The 21371-nt window shown below is 39.2% G+C and overlaps 1 protein-coding gene across 1 annotated transcript in view; it reads left to right on the top strand.

Moving 5' to 3' along the window:
• Positions 1-21371, top strand: part of atp2a3 (ATPase sarcoplasmic/endoplasmic reticulum Ca2+ transporting 3) — a 76627-nt gene that overhangs the window by 10184 nt on the left and 45072 nt on the right. The window contains exons 2-5 of the mRNA XM_055199425.2: positions 9160-9177; positions 9444-9526; positions 18095-18199; positions 20089-20227. Coding sequence (XP_055055400.2) covers positions 9160-9177; positions 9444-9526; positions 18095-18199; positions 20089-20227 — 345 coding nt within the window. The remainder of the gene's footprint in view (positions 1-9159; positions 9178-9443; positions 9527-18094; positions 18200-20088; positions 20228-21371) is intronic.

Genomic DNA, 21371 nt, shown 5'->3' with positions numbered 1-21371 from the left:
GTTATGCACGACAATAAATTGGACTTAAGAAACAACCTGCATGCTCTTGTTAGACTGTAGGAGGAGCACAAGCCAGGGACCAAAACATCATAGGGTGTTTTCACACCTGAGCCTTTGTTGCTGGGGCCTGATGCGTTTTCTCCCTTGGTTCGGTTAGTTTGGGCATATGTGAACACGGCAATCCCGCTTGAATCAATCGGCCAGCTTACAAACAAACTCTGGAGCAGTTCGCTATAAGTGCAAAAGCAATCCGACCCAACAGACCAACTAACTATATTGCTTTATTAACCATGAACTTACCTGATAGCACTTTGGTGACGAATTCTGATGAGCACGTCAATGCCATTCAAAACCAAGGCGCACCTGTTCTACATGAAAATGTTTTCTAATCTCTTCTCTGCAATAGGTACATGGGAAGAATGTTGTCCCGCCTAAATTTTGATTTCTGCTCAAAATAATAAAGTCATTTAACCGCAGTTACCAAAAAAGCCACAATAATCCATCCCGACAGACAACTTTTGCGGAATCACGAAAAATAAACAGATGCACTTTGACTAATTTAAGAGAGTTAACACGCATGTGACTTGTATTAACAAAGTCTGAACTGTTGGAAATATTGCCTTGTGGATGCGAACCGAATGATATTGCAACACTGAAAACACCCAAAGTGTCATTTTTAATGACAGCTTTTGGCTGGGGATAGTAAGCAACAATGTAAGAACCACCCAGGACACCCTAGAAACTACCCATGAAACCCTGTATCAACCACATAACAATTAGCCAAAGCACTCATAACTCTATAGTAACCACATATGGTAATGTACTGTAGCAGTGCCCTAGAAACTTCACACAGGGTCAGGTTTTGCACAGTTAACGTTTATATGTGCTCATGTGTGACCCTGTCTGTGAAATTAAGGCTAAAGTTTCATCTAAGACAACATGGATTTGTATTTACATTGAAGTTCAATGTAAAGACTTCCTAAAGTACTGTCTCTGTGGATTTGATCCATTTGCATTTTATTAGGTCAGTTAAAGGTGAAACATACAGTGTACTTGTGTGTTTGTTATTGGCCAATATTATACTTGCCTGCACATGCAACTTTGGTCATGTTAGCAGAAAGTTGTTTCAGTGAAAAAGAAAGTTTTACATTTTACTTTACATTTACAGACAAATCATGCGCAGTTAGGCCAGGAAAAACTGTAAAGCTCAGCTGGACCATAGTATGACTACATCCTGTTGTGTGCCATCATGCGTCTGCTTTACAGCACTGGTCAGAAACTTCCTCCTTCTGTACCTACCCGGGTACAGATGTTATTGGCTGCGTGTTTCTGGCAACTGTTTCCAGGAAGGGTTTCCCCTCTCCCACTGACTGGTGTGTAAACAGACTGCCACTTGTTTTCATTTGCTGTGTGGATGTAGAGAGAGTGAAAGAGAGAAAGAGAAAGCATGTCCTAAACTAGATTGGAAAGTAGAGAAAGACTCATTTAAAAGCTGGGAAACAAAAGTGAGTTTGTGTATGTGTGAGAGAGAGTTTATGTGTTAGGGTAGATTAAAGTCACAATGTTGGAATGTGCCTGCACCAGACGAGCAGACACGGCCCAAATGACTTTGAGGGAATCCTTGGCACACCCTGACTGGGGAACCCTTTCATCCTTCTTCTGTCTATCTATCCCTTTCTCTGTCTCTCCAACCCTTTTTCTGACTCTATTTATCAAGACAGGTCAATGGTGTCAGAGTACCTGGGAGAATAGCATTATTGTAATTTCAGCCAGGTTGTATGTCTGGGATCATGATTATGCCACACAATACAACACTGGACACAGTAAATAATTGCATTATAATATGCATAAAACATAATCTTAAATAGATTGGAAAGATGTAATAATTGTTAATATCAAGTCAAGTCAAAATTTATTTATATAGCACCATTTATACAGGCAAGCTGACCAATGTGCTTTACAAAACAATAAAATATCACACAAAAAATTTTACAAAGGAAAATTAAGAGACAGGTTACAAATTATTAAAAGCAACTGAATAAAAATATGTTTTCAGGTGTGATTTAAAAACTGAAAGGGTAGATGCAGAACGTATGTGGTTAGGCAGACTATTCTATAATGTCGGGCCCGCATTGGCAAAGGCATGGTGACCTTAAAAGTATAGTTAAAAGTTGCTGTGTACCTGACCTAAGATCTCTGGGAGGATTGTACTGCTCTAAAAGCTCAGATAGATAAAGGGGGGCTAAATTATTTAGACACTTAAAAACAAATAAAAGATCTTTAAAATCAACTCTAAAACGGACCGGCAGCCAGTGAGGGGGTGCTAAAATCGGAGTAATATGTTCATGTTTGCGAGTTCCATAATATAAGGAATTGCAATAGTCCAATCTAGATGATAAGAATGCGTGTATCACCCATTCAAAAGCTTGAACTAAACTATGAATTAAACTGAGAACTAAACATTTTAGAGAGATTAACCCAAGACTCCATAAAGTGCAATAAGTGCAGACAACACACAATTAGGCCAATAGTTAAAGAGAATTAGTGCTCTAATTCCACCAGTAATATCCCCAACTCATATGGATATTCATCCATTTAATTTTAAGTCCAATGCCATCTTGGTCATTCCCCAAGGAAATCTCTTCAAGACATTCCCCTTTGTCAGTTATCTGAGGTCAGTTTCTCTTATGATGGCATAAATAAAACAGACAAAATAAGGTCAAGGCAAAGTGGTTCTCAATCAGCAGAAACCCCCAACTAGAACAGTGATTGCCCTGGCACATCTGGAGAGAAGTGGAAACTAAGGCCCATTTCTTCCCCTGCCTTGCCATCCATAACAGATGATTTCGCACTAAACTTACATAATATCATGTTAAGTTATATCTGAACCCACTGGCACATTGGGTTCAGAATTCTAATTGGAGAAGGACCTGCAGACGAGTTTCGATCTTTCAAAGCTGTAAACACTGCCTTGGGCTCTTGAACTCTTGAACTTGTAGGAGCTGACTAGCCAGTGCAGCTTCTGACTCAGATAATCTGTTTTTCATTTAAGTTTACTGAGGTCTTAAGCTTTTTTATATAAAAAAGCGGCAACAGCAAAAACAAACGCTTTTGTGGCCAAACTTAGCTTCCAGTAGACTTCTGCAAAGAATCGATAGCAACCGAGTCCCTCTAGAGTAGATTATTTTTAATAACAAGCAAAATAAATAACCAGTACAGGGTTTCCCGCAGAAAATTAGGGCGTTTTCACATCTGTAATTCGGTTCATTTGGTCCGGACCAAAAGCAAAAAATTTTACATTGTAACTTTTTTAGCAGATTTGGTTCCATTTCACACCACACTGATTGCTCTGATCCGCACCAATTGAAACGAACCAAAATTCTGTCATGTGATAAGATCAACATCACTCATTGGCCACATGTATTGGAACATATTTCCTAAACGGCTTCGCGATTGGTCAGAATCAACATGCGGCAAATTCCAACGGAACCCCCGGAAGTAAACAAAAGAAGGATAATACAGCAGACACCATGGACAGACGGCTGCGCGCTGTAATTATTCTCCGTGGTTGTTATACATAGTTTGTATATAGAACTCTAGACAAACTGTTCATTTTCAGAATGAATCGCGGATGCGGCTTGAAAACAGCGGTTTAATGCACTACAAACGGTGAAGACAAAAAATTTTCGAGGCTCCGCCCACACCTCCTTGCAACTCCAGGTATGTCCGCGTTTTGTCATTGTGCTAATATTGCTAATAGAAACGGTCAACAAACACTTCCTCATTTGATAATGCACTGCGCAGTTGACTACGGCAGCTGGTTTAGTCCAAAATGCGTAGTACTTTTGCAGTTAGGTCGGTTCGATCTCGGATCGTGTTCTCACCACAAACGAACCGCTCTAGAATTCGTTTGAAAGCGTACCGACACCACCTCTGCAAGCTGGTCTCGGCCCGCTTGTTTGGTCCGCTTTTGGTGCGCACCAGAGTTCGATTGCTGCATTCTCACCTGCCCAAACGAACTGCACCAACTGAGCAATCGAACTCTGGTACGATTCAATCGAACTAAACAAGGCAGGTGTGAAAACCCCCTTAAGTAGTTAAGGTGGTAGGGTTGGGCAGGGGGGCGTGGCAATCAAAGGGGTGGGGAGTACGCGTCATGATGAAAATGAAAATATTTTTATTTTAACACTCAAATAAAACTTAATTTTGAAGAAACTATGACAGAAAATAAACCCATACTAGATTATTAATGAATTAAATGTTTTTATCAGATACCGGAATAGCTGTGTGATGAAGCGAAACTAAAGGGTTAATAAACATAAACTGAAGCAGATGTTGTTAAACTATAATAGATAGCGCGAAGATTGTAAAAACTGATTATTTCCCCCTGTTAATTGCATTATCTTAAAGGAGTGTAACTACTGTAGCATGTAAATAATGCACATAAATAACGTGAGCAAGAGGGCTCAACAATTATATCGAATCAACAGGCACGTGCAACCTAGCTAGCAAGTTGCTCAGACAAAATCACCAGTTAACTTTAAATATGCAAGAACTATAGACTAATACAATAACAGGCTTAAAATAAACCCAAAACATAAGTCCACTTACAGTTCTCAAAGACACACGTTTTATCAACTGGCTATTCTCCAGACAGTGACCATTTCGGCCTTGTGGCGTGTGTGCATGCTCGTGCTATTCTCCAAGATGTTTTATAACTGGCTAGTTATCCTCCAGACAGTGACGGACCACGTCTGTCTCTCATTTGGCCGTGTGGCGCGCGTGCCCGCTCGCGGTGTGAAGCGCGGCCGCGCTATTTTCCAAGATGCACTTGACGGCCTTTTGTGCAGCCAGGTTTTTTTGGACGACATAGTTAAGGTGGTAGGGTTTACCAGCTTAGGGGGGCCACTTGAACTGCAAAGTGCTGCGGGAAACCCTGCAGGAAATTGCATAGTTCAAAATCATAGCTAGAGGTATCTACCATTACAATGAGCTTTACTTTGTAAAATAAATGTACACCAAGTGAGCTACAGATTCTTAAATTCTTGCCTGGCTGCCAAATCCGCACAGCGGTCAGTGATCCATGCTTACTGTCTCCCTTCGTCTTTTGAAAACCACTTTTATTTTCGCTAGCCAGTCCGATAAACAAGCAGAGGGCAAAATGTAACTTTGGATCAGGCATGTAATCGCGTAAACTGTGCGTCCAATGAAACTGTCTTTAATAGATTACCTTAGTTCAAATCATAGCTATAGCATTTCAGCTACTACACTGAGCTAACGCTGTTGTGTAAAATTATTAATGTATGCAATATTGGCTACAGATCCTTAAATTGCCAAAACCTCTCTTAGCATAGTGGTGATCCATGCTCGCCATCTCCCTTATTTTTTAGGAAACCGAACATTTTTATTTTCAACAAGGTATTTGTACTAGCCCGACCAATAAACAAACACAGACCAAAACCATGCGCGTACGTCCGATGAAACCAGCAGGTGTCTGTACAGTGTTGTTGAGTCTATAATATTGTTTTGTAATGTTACAATATAAAACTAGATAATTCTGGACATAATTTTGCACACTGCCACTAAAGAGACACGAGTGACTCCATAATCAAAGCATTTGAAGTGTATCCCATGCAGCACTCGACTTCAACATCTCAGGCTCTCTAATACAGGCACATAGCCTTAGGAAAGATGAAGAGAAGAATCGCCTCAGTTCTTCAAAGCAGCACACCCTCTTTTATGCCTGTCTCCCTCCCTCTCATTCACTCCTATATTTGAGCTGTCTTATTCTCTCCATTCATGCTTGTTCAATTATGAAAATCTTTCAGGAGCCGAGTAAGACTGAACATTAATAAGTAAACACACATACAGTTGCGATTCTCTTTTTTACCTTCACCGTTCTTTTCCAATTGTTGCTGGAAATTCAGTCATTAAAGGGCCAAGTGTGTGTTAAGACCTGCTTTAGTTTCTATTTAAAAGGAAAATGGGAATCTTGACACTTTCCCGCTATGTAATTCCACTGCTGCAGGTCTTTCGCCACGAGCCGATTTCATCTTGGTTTCCACTGCACGTGCCTCGAGCGTATCCCATCTGCTGGCCAGAGGTTGTCTGTGAAGAGTGTTTGTGTTCAGAAAATGTTTAACCCTGAAGACGTCATGGTTTGCTTGACCCAGTACCAACCTTCCTTTCATTTATGTTTCACATTATTATGAGCCAACAGTTACGCTAATAGAAAAAGAGGGAGTCACGTTTTTGCAGAATGGATGGGGAAGCCCTTTTCGTTCCATAACTACAAGTCATAGACAAAGGCCATAGCAATTGAGGAATTACTTTGATTTGATACTGATGTAGGCTTCCTTTCAGAGCAGAATAGAAAGGAGAACTCAAACCTGACCCGAGTACACGCAAGTTCAGGAATTCAGGAACACTCTGTATTTTCACTTGTTATCTTTTGGGTCAACTCCAAGGATTTTCCATTATGGTTTATCTTTGGTCCATTCATGAACAGTCTTCCATAAACACAGCATGCTTCTTTTAATTTCAAAATCTGGCATGCTTGTGAATTATGTAGTTGTGCTTACATAATTAAAGCTCCATTTGTCAGATGCGGTGTATACTATAATAACAAAGTAAAGAGTATTGCTGAGAGAATTAATGATGCCTCAGTTTTCCACTCAGATTGGTACATACGCTAAAAGGCTGTGATTCCTCAAGATTTCACAGCCTCAATAAAGAGGGCATCTGAGTAATTATGATTCTTGCGAGTGTGTTAGAGAGAGGTCTGTGAAGCTCCGCCCCCTCCCACTCTCCACATGCTCTTCGGCTCCCACGCGCTTTGACTCGAAAACCTTCGAGAAATGACTAAACAGCAGTGTGTAGGACACAGAGCTCATCTGTGTCCTATGACTTGTGCACAATGCCAGAAATGTTGGTTTCATCATGAAATGTCTCTCTCTTCAGGGAGGAAGCCCATTTACCAAACAAACTCCAGCGCAGTTGGTGGTCCGTCTGTACATTTTTCACCACAGATGATATTTTTTTGTATGTGCGATGGTGGTATACATTTAGCAGGACTGCACAAGATTTTATTAGGTGACTCCCAAACATTTTATTAGGTGACACCCAAACATCATTACATTATACCACGGGTCTGTTGATGCTTTATTTTGATTGGCTGAGAAATGTTCCTCGTGTGTTGACTATTTTACAGCATCATGCACACCAAACCTGTCAAATGTATTAAAGGGACAATAAGTAGGATTTACCCCCATCTAGTGGGGAAATTGTATTTTGCATTCAAACGAATAGTGCTCTCTAGCGCCTCGCTTTTCCAAATGCGTGAAAACGCGTTGTGGAAATGCGTTGGTAGGCTACTGCTTTTTGTCCCTCTCTGCTATTATAGTTTATAAATACGGTGAAACAACATGGAACCCTCCTTGGACTTACCCGTTTAAACATTGCAATACTAAAGTAGAAGATCAGACATTATCAAAGGCAATTATTGATTTTAGATAATGGACTCTCTCTGTCTGCAGAACAGAAATGAACTCTCTTGTTCCTAAGAAGGTTTCCTATATTGTAACAACACATCAAGGGTCCACGTCATCACAGAGACAGGCATTTTTGTTTGATATATACCACAGTGCTCTGTATCCTTAGACCTGCCTCTATCTATTACTTTAACTATGACAATTCCATTTGTTTCCCTTACCATGTAATACAGTTCATATGAATGTGAAAAATTCATAAGATGAGTTGTAGTTCTCAATTCCAGCCCTAGGGACCAACAGGACTGCACAATTTGTATCCATCCCTTATCTGCCACACCTTGTTAAGTCCACTTCTCTGCTAACAAGCTAATTTGAATGAGGCATATTGACATATGGAGACAACTCACACTACAGCACAAAAACAAAGCTTTCAAATGCATCCACTTGGGAATTAACTGTATTTTTAAAGTTAAATGGATAAAATTACAATTTCAGCATGCACAGCCCAAAACAGAGAAAACAGCTCCTACAAACATATTTAAGTCCCAATGACGGTCATAGTACACTGTAAAAAAAAACATTTTTTAGCGCAAGTTAAACTTTATTTTTATAATTTATAGCAACTCCTAACTAGTCAAGAAAGTGGAAATTAATTGTAATTTCAAGTTGGTTAAAATAAAAAAATTTAGTGCAACAAGCAATTTTACAGTGTAGTATCACTCAACATTATTTTACAAAATAATTAAGGAATAATTGGTGACGGGCCATTGAATTATTCAAAAATAATGCACACCCAAGGTGGTAATGTGGCTCAACACCAGTGTGCATTATTTTCGAATAATTTAAAGGACTGTGGTCAATTATTACACTTATTACACGGTTACTACAAACATTGCTCTGGTGCCCATTTTTAAGACATTTAAAAGGTTAGGTGTGCGGTTTACATAAGGAATGGTTGACGACGGGCCATTGAATTATAAGAAAATAATGCACACCCAAAGTGGTAATGGCGTTACACCACGGCTGTGCATTATTTTCAAATAATTCAGGGGACCAGGGTGAATTATTCCTCTTATATCACGATTACCACAAACATTGCTCTGGTGCCCATTTTTAAGATATTTATAAGGTTAGGTGTCCGGTTTACATAATGAATGGTTGACGACAGGCCGTTGAATTATAAGAAAATAATGCACACCCAATGTGGTAATGCCGTTACACCACGGGTGTGCATTATTTTCAAATAATTCAAAGGACCAGAGTCAATTATTCTTCTTATACCACCGGTTACCACAAATTGCTCTGGGTGCCTATTTTTAAAGGGACAGTAAGTAGGGTTTTAAGTGCTTTATTAATCAAAATCAATGTCTTTATTCATAAATATGTCCTTGTTGGTGTCAAATGACCTCTGCCAGTGATCTGACTTTTCTTTGTAAGCTTAGAATTTTTTCTCTTTACTTACATTAACTGTATATATTTGACATCCAGGAAACAAATGAAACCAGCTTGCACTGTCACAGGAATGTAAAAGAAACTGATTAAACAATGTTTTTGACATGGCTTTTCTAACAGAATCCCTCTTTTTTGTTCTCTCTCTCTCTCTCTCTCTCTCTCTCTCTCTCTCTCTCTGCCACCCTCTTATTCCAATACGGATTACCTTGACTGACAGAGCTCCCAGCTGAAGAAGGTAAATATTGATCTTTCCATCATGTTGTTACTGCTTTTATAGGTTGCACAGTTAACATGGGCTCAGTTGTTCTGTTTTACTAGGGAGGTCAATTATAAGACTTTGCATACATGCACTAGGTTATAGCTGTTTGCAGTGGTTTCTGTAAACTTTGACATACAGTATTTTCAACAAGAACAGAACTTAGAATATCTCCAATGTCTCCAAACATTGTTGTGAGAATATTTTCAACTGTTAATAATCCTGATCTCCGTTTTGTCTCGCAGGTAAATCATTGTGGGAGTTGGTGGTGGAGCAGTTTGAGGACCTCCTGGTGAGGATTCTGCTGCTGGCAGCCTGTGTGTCTTTTGTAAGTAACTTTCTTTCTGGTTTAAAAGTGGTTTCAAATGTTATCCCCCTTATTTTATTCCTTATAAAAGTGGCACACAACCAGAACCACACATAGGCATAGGTTTAATCCATAGCGGATATAGTTATTTGCAAAAGGTGGACTAATGCAGAACCAGAGCCTGAATGATTTGTTGTCACCATCTGTTTATCACCAGACACTTTGCATCTCTACTACCACAGATTTCACTAAATGATTGTAAATGATCAGAGGGAGGGAGAGATTAAGGGCGCACTCACACTATCCAAACCAAACCGCACCTGGCCGCGTTTGACCCCCAAAGCCGTGTCGCTTGACTAGTGTGATCGCTCTGTACCGGCTTACGGAGTTGGCCTTGAGTGTGGTTCACTTGGGCTCAGACGCGGATTGCGCAATGTGATGGCTAATCGCGCCAGAGCGCTGGTCAAAAGGAGAGACGTCAATTGCGCGACCACTCACCTTCATCTGCCTTCGTAAAAACCTGATGTGCGCAGCAGGGTTACGTGAATGCCTTAAGGGGGTTGCACACCGGCCGCGCACCTCAGCATCGCCCGTGTCGAGTCGCGTCTAGGACAACTCGGAGGTATCGCAAACCAGAATTGCACATTAAATAGCGCGAGATTCGTCAGATAGCGTCTAGTTCAAAATGCAAAATATACGTTAGCAGCCAATGTTAATCGTTAATGATTTTGGACAAATATGCTGTTATTTAATGTTAAACTATGTGAGTGGCACTCTGTGGCGCAACAGGGATTTGAGTAACTTCCTGAGTCGTAGCTGGGCGGTGCGGACAAGCGCCACCTGTCAGTGTAGAACGGCGCGGCGGTGAGCTGCGCTTCCTGTGTGCGACCCCCTTTAGCGTTAGATCAACTAAGCAATATGATAGACATGTGAGAGGGTTGTGTATCATCTCGCATCACCAAACGACTCAGAATAAAAAACACAGACTTATCATCATGATGGGCTCCAGTGTTAAGAGAGCGCTTTACTTCCTGTTTTCTATAAAACAATGGCATTCTAATGACAAATGCGTTCCCGGGCTCAGATCGATACGAGTACAGTGTGAGTGGGTGCTACTGGCGGAGTAGGGAGGGGGACAATCGGTTTGGTTAGGGTTAGCGCCCTAAGCGAGGAAGGAAAAGAGGGATTTTTTTTATCCCCTGTATTAAATGCTGTACAATGTTCCCCTCTCATTGTTGAAATCTTTCTTTTTAGTCAAATGATTTATGTAAAACCTTGGCCAGAACTCATTTGTGTGGCTGAAGATCATTTACCTTTGCTCCTTGTTGTGTGGCTCTTTCTGTCATGACTAGAAAACACACAGGTAAATGAATGAGAGGACTGGGAGTCAAAGCACTAATTTCCAGGGACAGTGTAAGAGATTTTCAGGACAGTGGGCAGAAATGATGTTTGCCTCTTTACTAACTTTACTAAGTTACTGACATTATTTGAGTTTAAGCACTGCTACAATATAGGGTGACAATGCAATGCTCAATATGGCCGATCTGGCACAGATATCCCAACAAACTAATCATCAATTGATAAAGATGGACTATTCTCTGGAGGAGCTCTATACAGAGTCGTGTGAGGTGTTTGCCAACCTGTGCGGAGTAGCTAAAAGACTTTGTTTCACAGTTTGTTTTCCGCGAGTGATTCGTGGTGACGCGCGTCCAAGATGGCGACGGCAGGCAACGCCTACTTTAAGCTTCAGAAACGATCTTCACAAACCAATGGATGACGTCACGAACACTACGTCCATATTTTTTACAGTCTATGGTCTTTCCCCATTCAAGTAGATAGGACTATAGTCTTACTGAAATAACTGCCCAGAGGCGTTGCAAATAGGGCTGAGTTTTGCGACAAATTTGGATTCAGTTCTTTTGTATATGGATCCATTTCGATTCGATCCAAAATCAATTAGTAATCGATATTTTATTATAAATTGTTGTTTATTTATTTGGTGGGATTAGGGTTGTAACGGTATGATATTTTTACGGTATGATAATCGTCTTGGAAACTATCGTGATTTTCACAGTTTCGCGGTATATGGTATTAAACCATCATTATAATCATCAGCTACAATGACCCTTAAATGAATGCAAACAGATATGGTTTGGGTTGAACATTTGGTTTATTTTATACAACTTTTTGTGAAAAAATAAACTTTTGGGAAAAAAAGGCAAAATAAAGCTGCACCTCTCATTTGAACAAAAAAAGGAATAAGTTATTTCTCTTTAGAAATTGCCTACATATAATCAACTTAAAATTGACTTGTAATATAAATCACTTAAATGGGCTTTAGTGTTTTGAGAGAATGAGAGCGCGCAAGACATGTGCGCTTATAAACAGTGCTTGATTAGGCATTATACTGAGATTAGATGGAAAGAAAATGCCATAAAGACTTTTCTCAAACAGTTCACTTTAGAGGCGCATTTATATAACAGCTTTGTGTCCGAAAACAGATAACAGCTGAAAATGAAACACAAATCTGAATCGGAACTATTTTCATGACTGGATTTCGGGATTCCCTCTGCATCACGAAAATAATAATGCTTTAAATTATAAACGAAACATCTCTTTCTGTGCAAACGGATGTGTTCGCGAATATGGTAACACATGTTCGACGTATTTCCTCCTTTTGCAGCCACTCTTTGTCCACATTTCTTGCAAACTGGATATACATCTTCCCAAACTGCAGGTTAGAATTTGTAGTCTCTGGCTCTGACATTTTGTCTGCTGTACATAAACGAGTGGCGTCTAGCAGTCACGTGGAATTAAGTTGCATATGCGCAGCAGCGTACGTGAGATCTGCTTTATTTTTTTTCCCCAAAACCGCGAATAAGCAAATGTTTACGGTATGATAATCGTACATGTTAATATCATGGTATACCGCCACACCGGTATACCGTTACAACCCTAGGTGGGATGTCACTTTAAGATCAACATGTAATGCATGGATCCAATATACTGTTGCACATCCGTTGTCGTTTTTCCAAATTGTTCACATTTACACAAATGACTACGTTTACAAGAATAATTATAGAATTTAAAAAAAGTTGTGTAAATATGTCAGTTTAAGCCCAAGAAGATGTGAACACAGTATTTTCACGCCGGGCACGCTTTGGACTTCTCAAACAGCACGCGAGTAGTGCATTAAGATCTGTTTCGTCTTCGCTTTGCATAAATATTTAAATTGGCAAGGCTTGTAACATATACAAATGATAAACTTTCGTAATGATGTAGCACTGGCCCTAGCTTTAAAATGACAGTTCTGTCAACTGTCCCAAGCATCATTTATGCTTGCCCCGAGCTATCAGGCACTCCTTACAAGCCATCCCCGAAGTAAAGCATTTTTTCAAGGATTTCCTGAATCAATATGGTTTTGTTGAATTGAATATCAATTAAAATCAAAAATGTTTACCCAACCCTAGTTGCAAACACAGTTGTGCACTACCCTAAAGGGACTTTGATATCACCAAGGTCAAAATTAAAGAATTAGTTGTGATAGTCTTTGAAACATCAGTAGAAATAAGTAAAAAAAAAATGTTTTTAGGGTAAATGCTTTTCCATCAGGCACTGGAAATAATCATTAAACATCATCAGTGCTGCTTTGTATACACTCAGTATCTGTTCATTAACACAAGTCTCAGTAGTCTTTTTAATTCAAGTTTTTAAAGATAACATTCATCAGCAAAATGCATTATTTTACTTGCCTTAAATAGCCTGGAGTCATTGGACCGACCGGCCTTATGGAGTTTGTTTGAGGTGTTGAGTTTATACTGTGATGTAATAATTGTGTGCTGCCGTGGTTCTTTTGAGTAGACTCCAGACTTTCCAACACTCTGCCTTGTTAAACTGTTAAGCACAGTCTGTTTTTCTTATTGGCTTTTAAGAATTTACCTTTTTATGAACTTTCCGTCTGACTTCCAGTAGAAAGAGGGGCTCTCCAGTCCCCCACTGTTCTGTGACAGTAATATAACACGGAAACATACACACTTTCACCCACAATGAAATGGACAGTTTTTTTTTTATTTGTGGTCTTCTTTGTGCAGGACAGACACACATGCACATTCTCCTTTGTTTCCATGCATCTGCGTTCAGAGTCGACCTCAAGCACATCAGCTATCGGAGCTCTGTTCATGTCATCTATCGTGTTTTTTTCCCGCTTAAATTGTACAAATAAAGCACCAGTGAAATACTGCGGAGCACTTGAAACTGATAAAAACATTGCATTGGACCTCCCAGCAAGGGCGTTTGTGTGTCGGCTGTGGTGCAATGGAAATAGTCTGGGGAGATTCGGCTTAGTCTTGGAACTCATTTGTGTGCTTTTTGAATATATTAAAATCTTTAGCATACAGCTTTCCTGACTTTTTGCATGTTATGAGAACAAAGCCAACTGTATCCTGGCGACGGAGGAGCGGTGGAGGCAAAAATGCAGTGGGTTTTTTTGTGTTTTGTAGTTTATTTATTTTATTTAGTGTTTTGAAACAATTGCTATGAGAGTATGATAGCCTGACTCATCACAGAACAGCATGTGCTGGGAACGAAAGCTTTCGGATGGAAACAAACAGATCTACTTTTGTAGCCACGCAACTGCCATTCCCAAGACATTTAAAATCATTGCCCATCTGTTAGTTTACAAAGAGTTCATTTCACATTAACTGGATGCATTGCCATATTGCTTTACATTTAATATTAGTTTGTGCTTCCTTATTGATCAGTTTGCCATTACTTCTAAAATAGTTTGACATTTTATTCTTTTCATCTGTTCAGTGATTCGTACGGATGCTTTTTTTGACCAGATCACTTCCATTAGTGGTCTCATTGTGTGTCTGCATTGTCATCTGCAGCGTCAGCTACGGTTTCAGCAGATTTCTGACAGGATGTGCATCACTAATATCATTAGCCTCTATTGTAATTTTTGTTAGATTGCAGAATAAAATAAGAATCTGTCACACTTGAGTCTACAGCACTGCACAGCACTGCACATCTTGAGAGAAAAGGTCATCTGAACGTTGGATGGACTTCCTGTTTTAAAGGGTAAAGGCCTGCCAAGAGAGCCTATTTTACTTAATGACTTCAGAAATGAGTCTCAGCGGAGAAGTTGTGAGGTTTTTTGCTCTCAAGAGGGGTGAGAAGTTATGCATGACGGAATTTACTCTGTCATATTTTAGCAACTATTTATAACTTTTTGTTAGAAGTCGTAGGTTGAAAACTTATTTTACTTGGTTCATGTTTGTGGCATAATATTTTTAAGTCATTCCAGTTGACATCACACAGTGCAAAAGTTGCTCAAGCAATAGTTAAGCTGAGACCTTGAGTTGGTAATTTCCTAAAACTAAAGCCGTATTCGGATGGGATTAGTTTTACAATCGTGCTTCTCAGAGGCCCTCTGTGTTTTTAATCCCGTCCGAATCGGCCATGTCTGTGTTTGCCCGCAATATCTTTTGAAAACGTGGTCGTGTTTTGGCCAATGTGATCTGCCGTAAGGTCTTACTAATGCGCATATATTGTACTTCCTGAGTCCCATTCATTCAGATATGGATGTTTTTTTTACATTCGGTGAAATAAAATAATTGAATCAAGATGAGCTTAAATATCAAACACTGTTAAGACTGGCCACGGTAATATCAGTATAAGGTAAACTCAACCCTATTTTGTTCAACCCTAATTTCTTCATTCCTTTGGGTTTATTATAAGCAGCCAGTTATATAAAACAAATAGGCTACTTTAGTAGGATTTGTACAAGTTATTTTGATTTGTTAAAATTAAATTAATAAATTACATGTTCTGTAATAATTTTACATTTTAAAGCAAAATATTAAACATTACAAACAGGCGTATCCAGAGCACATGCTCTTCTGCAATGCCCAAACGCATAAAACAGACACCCCCATCTTTGGAATAGCCTGAGAATTTTTATCCCGTCCGAATCGGTACATAAATCACAGACGCCGTGGGGGACATGTTGAAATTCAAACGTCGTTTCATTTGAACTAATATTAAGACCAAGCAACTTTGGATTCTGTCATAGATGGTATCTTAAAAGTGCCATAGAATGTAAAACTGTATTTACCTAGGCACAGATGAATAATAAGAGTTCTGTACATAATAATAACATATCATGAGCTTCAAACACTTGCTTTTCCTCCTTCTTATGTAAACCTTGTGCATGCAAAAGACCGCTAGAAAACAGGGTAATCTCAACATAAACATCGACTCTTCTAACACTACAGTCATGATGTACGCCCTCAACATTGTAATTAATTTAATGTATAATTTAATGTTGTTGTTACAATTCTAAAAAACAAGTTATTAATGCTAAGCTAGCGTTATGCTAGTTGATGCTATATTAGCAATTAGGCTGAAGTTCTACTATTGAAGTTACGGTTACATTTTGCAGGTCCATCTTGAAAAAACACAAGAAACACACTCAGAAATGTCCATTTCCAATCTCCGAATAATTAATTATTTCTCAAAATCTGTATTTTTGTTTGATACAGGCTCAAACATAAGGTCTGTTTACACACACACAAAGCTACTGAAATGAGCCCCTCTGAGAAACAGCCAATCAGAGCAGAGCTCAACATTATTATCCGTAACTCTTACTTACAAATAATGTAATAATAGACTATTTCATTCTGGGGGCAAATCCTAAGGTTGCAAATGGACATTTGGACAGAAAACCGTCTCTGGATCATTTTTGCACTTAATAAAGTCACATACATTCTATGTAGGTATCAGTGAACGATGTAACATATTGCATTTTTTGCAGCTTTAATAATCTTTAGAAATTCATGGTCTAAAATGTTATGCATTTTCTACAGTCAGTCCATTTGTATTCTGTTTGATGTGTAAATACTGAGGAGATGTAGAAAAGATCTTCACTACCAATATTTATGAGTGTGTAAGACCCCAGTCAGACGCGCCGCCCAGAGCCGTGACTTGACAGGATTTATCTGAGCTATATAATCTAAACTCTAAGCCGCTCATCTTTGTTTCTTTTCTCAGCATTTCACTGATCTACGTGTTGGTGTTTTATGGACTCCTTTGGTCTTTTATCCCTCACTTATTCCGTCCCTTCTACTATTTTTGGTCCTCGCTTCAGTCTCCACATCTCATTTGCCTGCCCATCTTATTTCACGGTTACTCAGTGATTTAAAGAAGCCTCTGCATGAACCCATCAGTTTGTAATGAAAAGTTAGAGAGAGATTGCTCTATGACTGATCTGTATCTAAGCTGCTCAAATAAATGGAAAGAGAGAGAGAGAGAGAGTGCAGTATGATAAAAAAGACGTTTGTGAAGGACATCAGGCAAACTCATCTAAAAAAGTCATAAATTAAAAGTTTGCATATGATTTAGTGTATTTAAGGGCATTCGTATTTCCTCCAGTCATTCTTTTCCATTTTCCATCCCTCTATCTCTTTCTGTATCTCTCCTCCCTCCCCCTCATATCTGAATTATTCAGGATGTCCGCAAAGTTGATTGAAGCAAATTGCTGTCTGTAACTCCATCCTGCATTCATTGTATTGTAATGCATTAAACCCACATTGCAGGTCCGGTCATTGCAAAATTTTCTCATATTTTAATCGTTGCTGTGATGTTGAGCAGATCAAAATGTAAAATAACAACTACTACTATGGTACCATAACTGCCAGGGGCATGTATCTGATGACATGATTTTGCTAGAATATTTTAATGGGTGTGTGTGAAATGATACCATATCTTGTTTCGTAACAGGTGGAGACCAGTGGTTTATTGTTGTATTTTTGTAACAGTGTTATAGATAAACCTTTTTAACATCTGGTATTGGGAGGCATGTCTGGTGATCCATTTACAAGGCTAAACACAGATGTAATCTGTGTCCACATACTGTAGTTTTGTGTTTTGTTAATAAAAACCACAATGTGCTGTAGTAGTGTAAATGTTAGTGGATCATGATGCGTGTTGGACAGCAGTGACATACGGCCTACTTGTATTATATAATGTAATGATTTTGTAATTAATGAGGGGTTTCTTATGATTTTTTCCCTTAATTATTATGCTCAAACAGTGGTAGAAATGACATCACAATTTTTCCCTCAAGGCAAGCTTCAAAATATGTGACAAAATGGAAATATATTATACAATAAGCAGCCTTCCCTGTACACCAGCCCTCGCGTTTCCTAAAGCGGATGATGGAAAGTTTGTTCAAAATTAAACGGGCAGATAATAGCAAAAAGAGAGTCATCACCTGTTTAAATAGCTTGAGGTTTAAACGTCATGTCAGTAAGCACAGGAGTACGCTGTGTACATAGTAGCTTGAAGGATAGGAACAGGGAACGCCCAACCTGAAGGCCTTTAAGTCAAGACTACTCAAGAAATGTCTTACCAGATTTTCAAAGGAATCTAATTGCATAACATGCCACCTGCCCAAAGGAGTCTTATCCAGTAATGTCATCTGTTTTACTTACTGGTTTTCTCAAAACACGTAGTTGATAAACATCTAACAAACATGAGGTTTAATAGTGAGCTTATGAGTAATGTATGTTGTGTTTGTTTGTTTGTTAGGTGTTGGCACTGTTTGAGGATGGGGAGGAGACAACCACAGCCTTCGTGGAGCCCATTGTCATCCTGCTGATTCTGGTGGCCAACGCTGTCATTGGAGTCTGGCAGGTGGGTGTGTGTGGGCTAAGAAACTAAAAGCCCACAAAGAAATTTGGCTAATGATCAAATCCATCTTCTCAGTGAAAATGTCAGTACAGAAAAACTCACTGTTTAGTATCCTCTGTTCCTAGACTGATAGGTGTCTCATTTCATGTGTGCATAAGGTTATGTCATGTTATAACCAAATAGCAGCATATTTCCACTAAAAGTTTGGTAATTATTCCTCTCTAAGCTTCCTGCTATTTTTAGAATAAAAATTCTGCTTTTATTTTTTATACTGCAGAAATAGAATAATTCAGGAAGTCTGTTTTGTTGGTACATCATTTTAGATGCAGTACTAAGAATATTAAAGGAACAGTATGTAGGATTGTGGCCAAAACTGATATTGCAATCACAAAACTTTTACATCCTTAATATCTCTGAAGAGTCTTTAGTTTATCTGATTTATAAAAGACAGATTAGCTTTACAGAGTCTTTCCGATAACTTTGGAAGGAGGAGTTACTAGCTGCGGGAGGAGCAAGTCTGAGTCAACACTTTATACAACACTGACTGCATAACTTATGATTCACATTCACAACATGTTTGTGTAATTTATATAATATGCATTTACGCGCCTATTTCCAACATAACGTAGAAGTCTTACTTGTCGCATGCAACTAATGACCGGGTTGGGACTTTTCATTGAAATCCAGCATTAAACATAGCAAAACTCTGCTGCTAGCCCGGATAAACAAACTATATCCATTGTTTCCATAATGCTGGCTTTCTTCTACTTACATCCAAAAACACACTTTTTTCTTTTGTGCCATTGTTGAGTTTGATATGGAAAGTGCCCATAAAAACAAGTGATGCATATAGTGTACCCCTGAAACGTCAGCTGAATCTGTAATAAAAAAACTTTCCGAAACTTGTACAAACCCCAGCGAAATGCATTTGGCACAGAAATACTCTGTACCACATCCAACTGCTTTTTTGACACTTTGCATTTGCTTAGCATGAGGAAACCAACTCTTAACCTGATAAGGATCACTGTGCCGTACACGGCACACCCCCTCCCTCGCACGTGAGGCTGCATAAACCTCATTGTAACTTTAAAGCATTACATCTACAAAATATACGGTCATGCGGCACATTGTTTGAAAGCTTAGACTCTCAGGATTCCATTAAGCGCAAAGCATAATATGATTTATAGCAATCATAAAACATGTAATCTTGTTGTTAGTTACCTGAACCGGGCGGTTCAGTTATTTACTTACCTTTAAAATCTTCCCTTTATCCGCTTCGGTGAAATTGTCCAAAATAAATTGTTCATAAATCCCCAAAAGTCCAAGGAAATGGAATATCCAAGCCTTTTAATCAAAAAAGATTTGTTCGCCTCACAATCTTGACTTTTCTGACCGAATTACGATATAAATACTGTAAACAATTAGTTCACAACTGGACATTCGTTCGACTCTCACTTTTCCTTCACGATTTATAAGACTACATTCGGTTGTCATGTTTATTGTGCGGTTTATCTGAGGAACAAATACGCCCCTTGTGGAGTTTCATAAGAGGCTACACTGTGTTAATAAGTCAAAAAAGTTACCTGGTTGCCTTTTGAGTTTATTTAACTTAAAAATATTAGTTGACACAACAATTTTATACAACATTTTTGAGTTAACTAATATTTTTAAGTTGAATTAACTCAAAATTTTAAGGCAACCTGGTAACTTACTGTTTTAAGCTGAACCAACAATTTTTTAAAGTGATTTCATTCATTGATTTTACATCTATTTTCAGTCTTTGACGTTATTTTTCTCAGAATTTTCTTTACATTATGTAGGATGATCTAATGTAGAAATTAGTAAAAAAATTAAAAACAACATATTCTGATGTTTTGTCTGTTTTATTTTAGGAGCGAAATGCCGAGAGTGCCATCGAAGCTCTGAAGGAGTATGAGCCAGAGATGGGCAAAGTGTACCGCATTAACCGCACGGCTGTCCAGAGGATCAAAGCCCGGGACATCGTACCTGGGGATATCGTGGAGGTTTCTGGTAAGCTTTATTTAGTTTCTGACCTCTCTTTCTCTCTCTTTTCTTTGTTTTCCTGATTTGAAAAGTCCATTCAAATCTGAAGAATGATGTTTGTGGAACAATACAGCATGGATCCCGTAGAGAAGCAGTGTGGAGAATTGGAGATTCCTGCTGAACGTTTACTCGTGTGGTCTGACATAATACGCAGCGGAGGTGGCCTGGTGCTTTTTTCCTTCTTCCAGTCATCACCACCTCTTGGTTTACCCAAAGCACACAAACACTCGCTGTCGTTTTTCCCCTGTCTTCCCATTGGCTTATGTTTGGCTGCCCAGAGTGTGTTTGCGGGTGTTTCACCGCAGCTCTTTGCCCTGAACGGGAGCCCTTCAGGGTTTCTGTGTGTGTATGGGCCTCTTGCCAAGTGTTGAAAGCAGTGCAGGAATATCCCAGACTGTCTTACGTAAGTGGCTTTCCTTTGAGCGCAAGGTTGCCAAGCAGAGACATGCAGAAAAAAACAACGTGTGCACGTGTGTCAGATGGTAGCTGTGCCTGTGCATATTCTGTTCTTTGTTTAAACTTGAAAAGTTACTACAGTACTTTTTTATTTTCTACCTTTCTCATATATGTACATCTTTGATTTCCCACAGTGTCCATGTTATTATATACATGTGTGCAATGCATACTGTTATAAATGCTTTAGATGGGATATTGGCTTTGAAGTAACTGGTATTTGTTTCAAAAAACCTTTGATATCTAGTCTGCATCAGCCAAATATAGAGGGAAAAATGAGCAGACGAGATGCCTTGAGGCATGAGGTGCTCTGCTTTTTAAAACAACACCTGAAAATGAAAGAATAGAGCATATAATGTAAAAATCCCTGCGTTACACTACAAGACTGCAGCATTCATTCAGAATCGTGGACACTGCCGCATTGCTCCATTTATTTGTGAATGGGAGTGAAAGTGAGAGGGTGCAAGATGACAGAGATGGGGAAAGAGGGAGTGTGAGGGGGATGTGAGACTGAATGAGTGTACGGAGAGATGAAAAAGACGTGTAGGGATGTGTGAGGGAGGAAGAGAAGGGTAGTGCGAGAGCAAGAAAGTGTGAAAGACATGAGCGAGAGAGAGAGAGAGCGATAAACACAGCTTGAAGGGAGAGAGGCAGGCAG

Source organism: Misgurnus anguillicaudatus, chromosome 22, assembly GCF_027580225.2.
Source record: "Misgurnus anguillicaudatus chromosome 22, ASM2758022v2, whole genome shotgun sequence".
NCBI classification, from domain to species: domain Eukaryota; kingdom Metazoa; phylum Chordata; class Actinopteri; order Cypriniformes; family Cobitidae; genus Misgurnus; species Misgurnus anguillicaudatus.
This window is presented reverse-complemented; position numbering and strand designations above follow the sequence as displayed.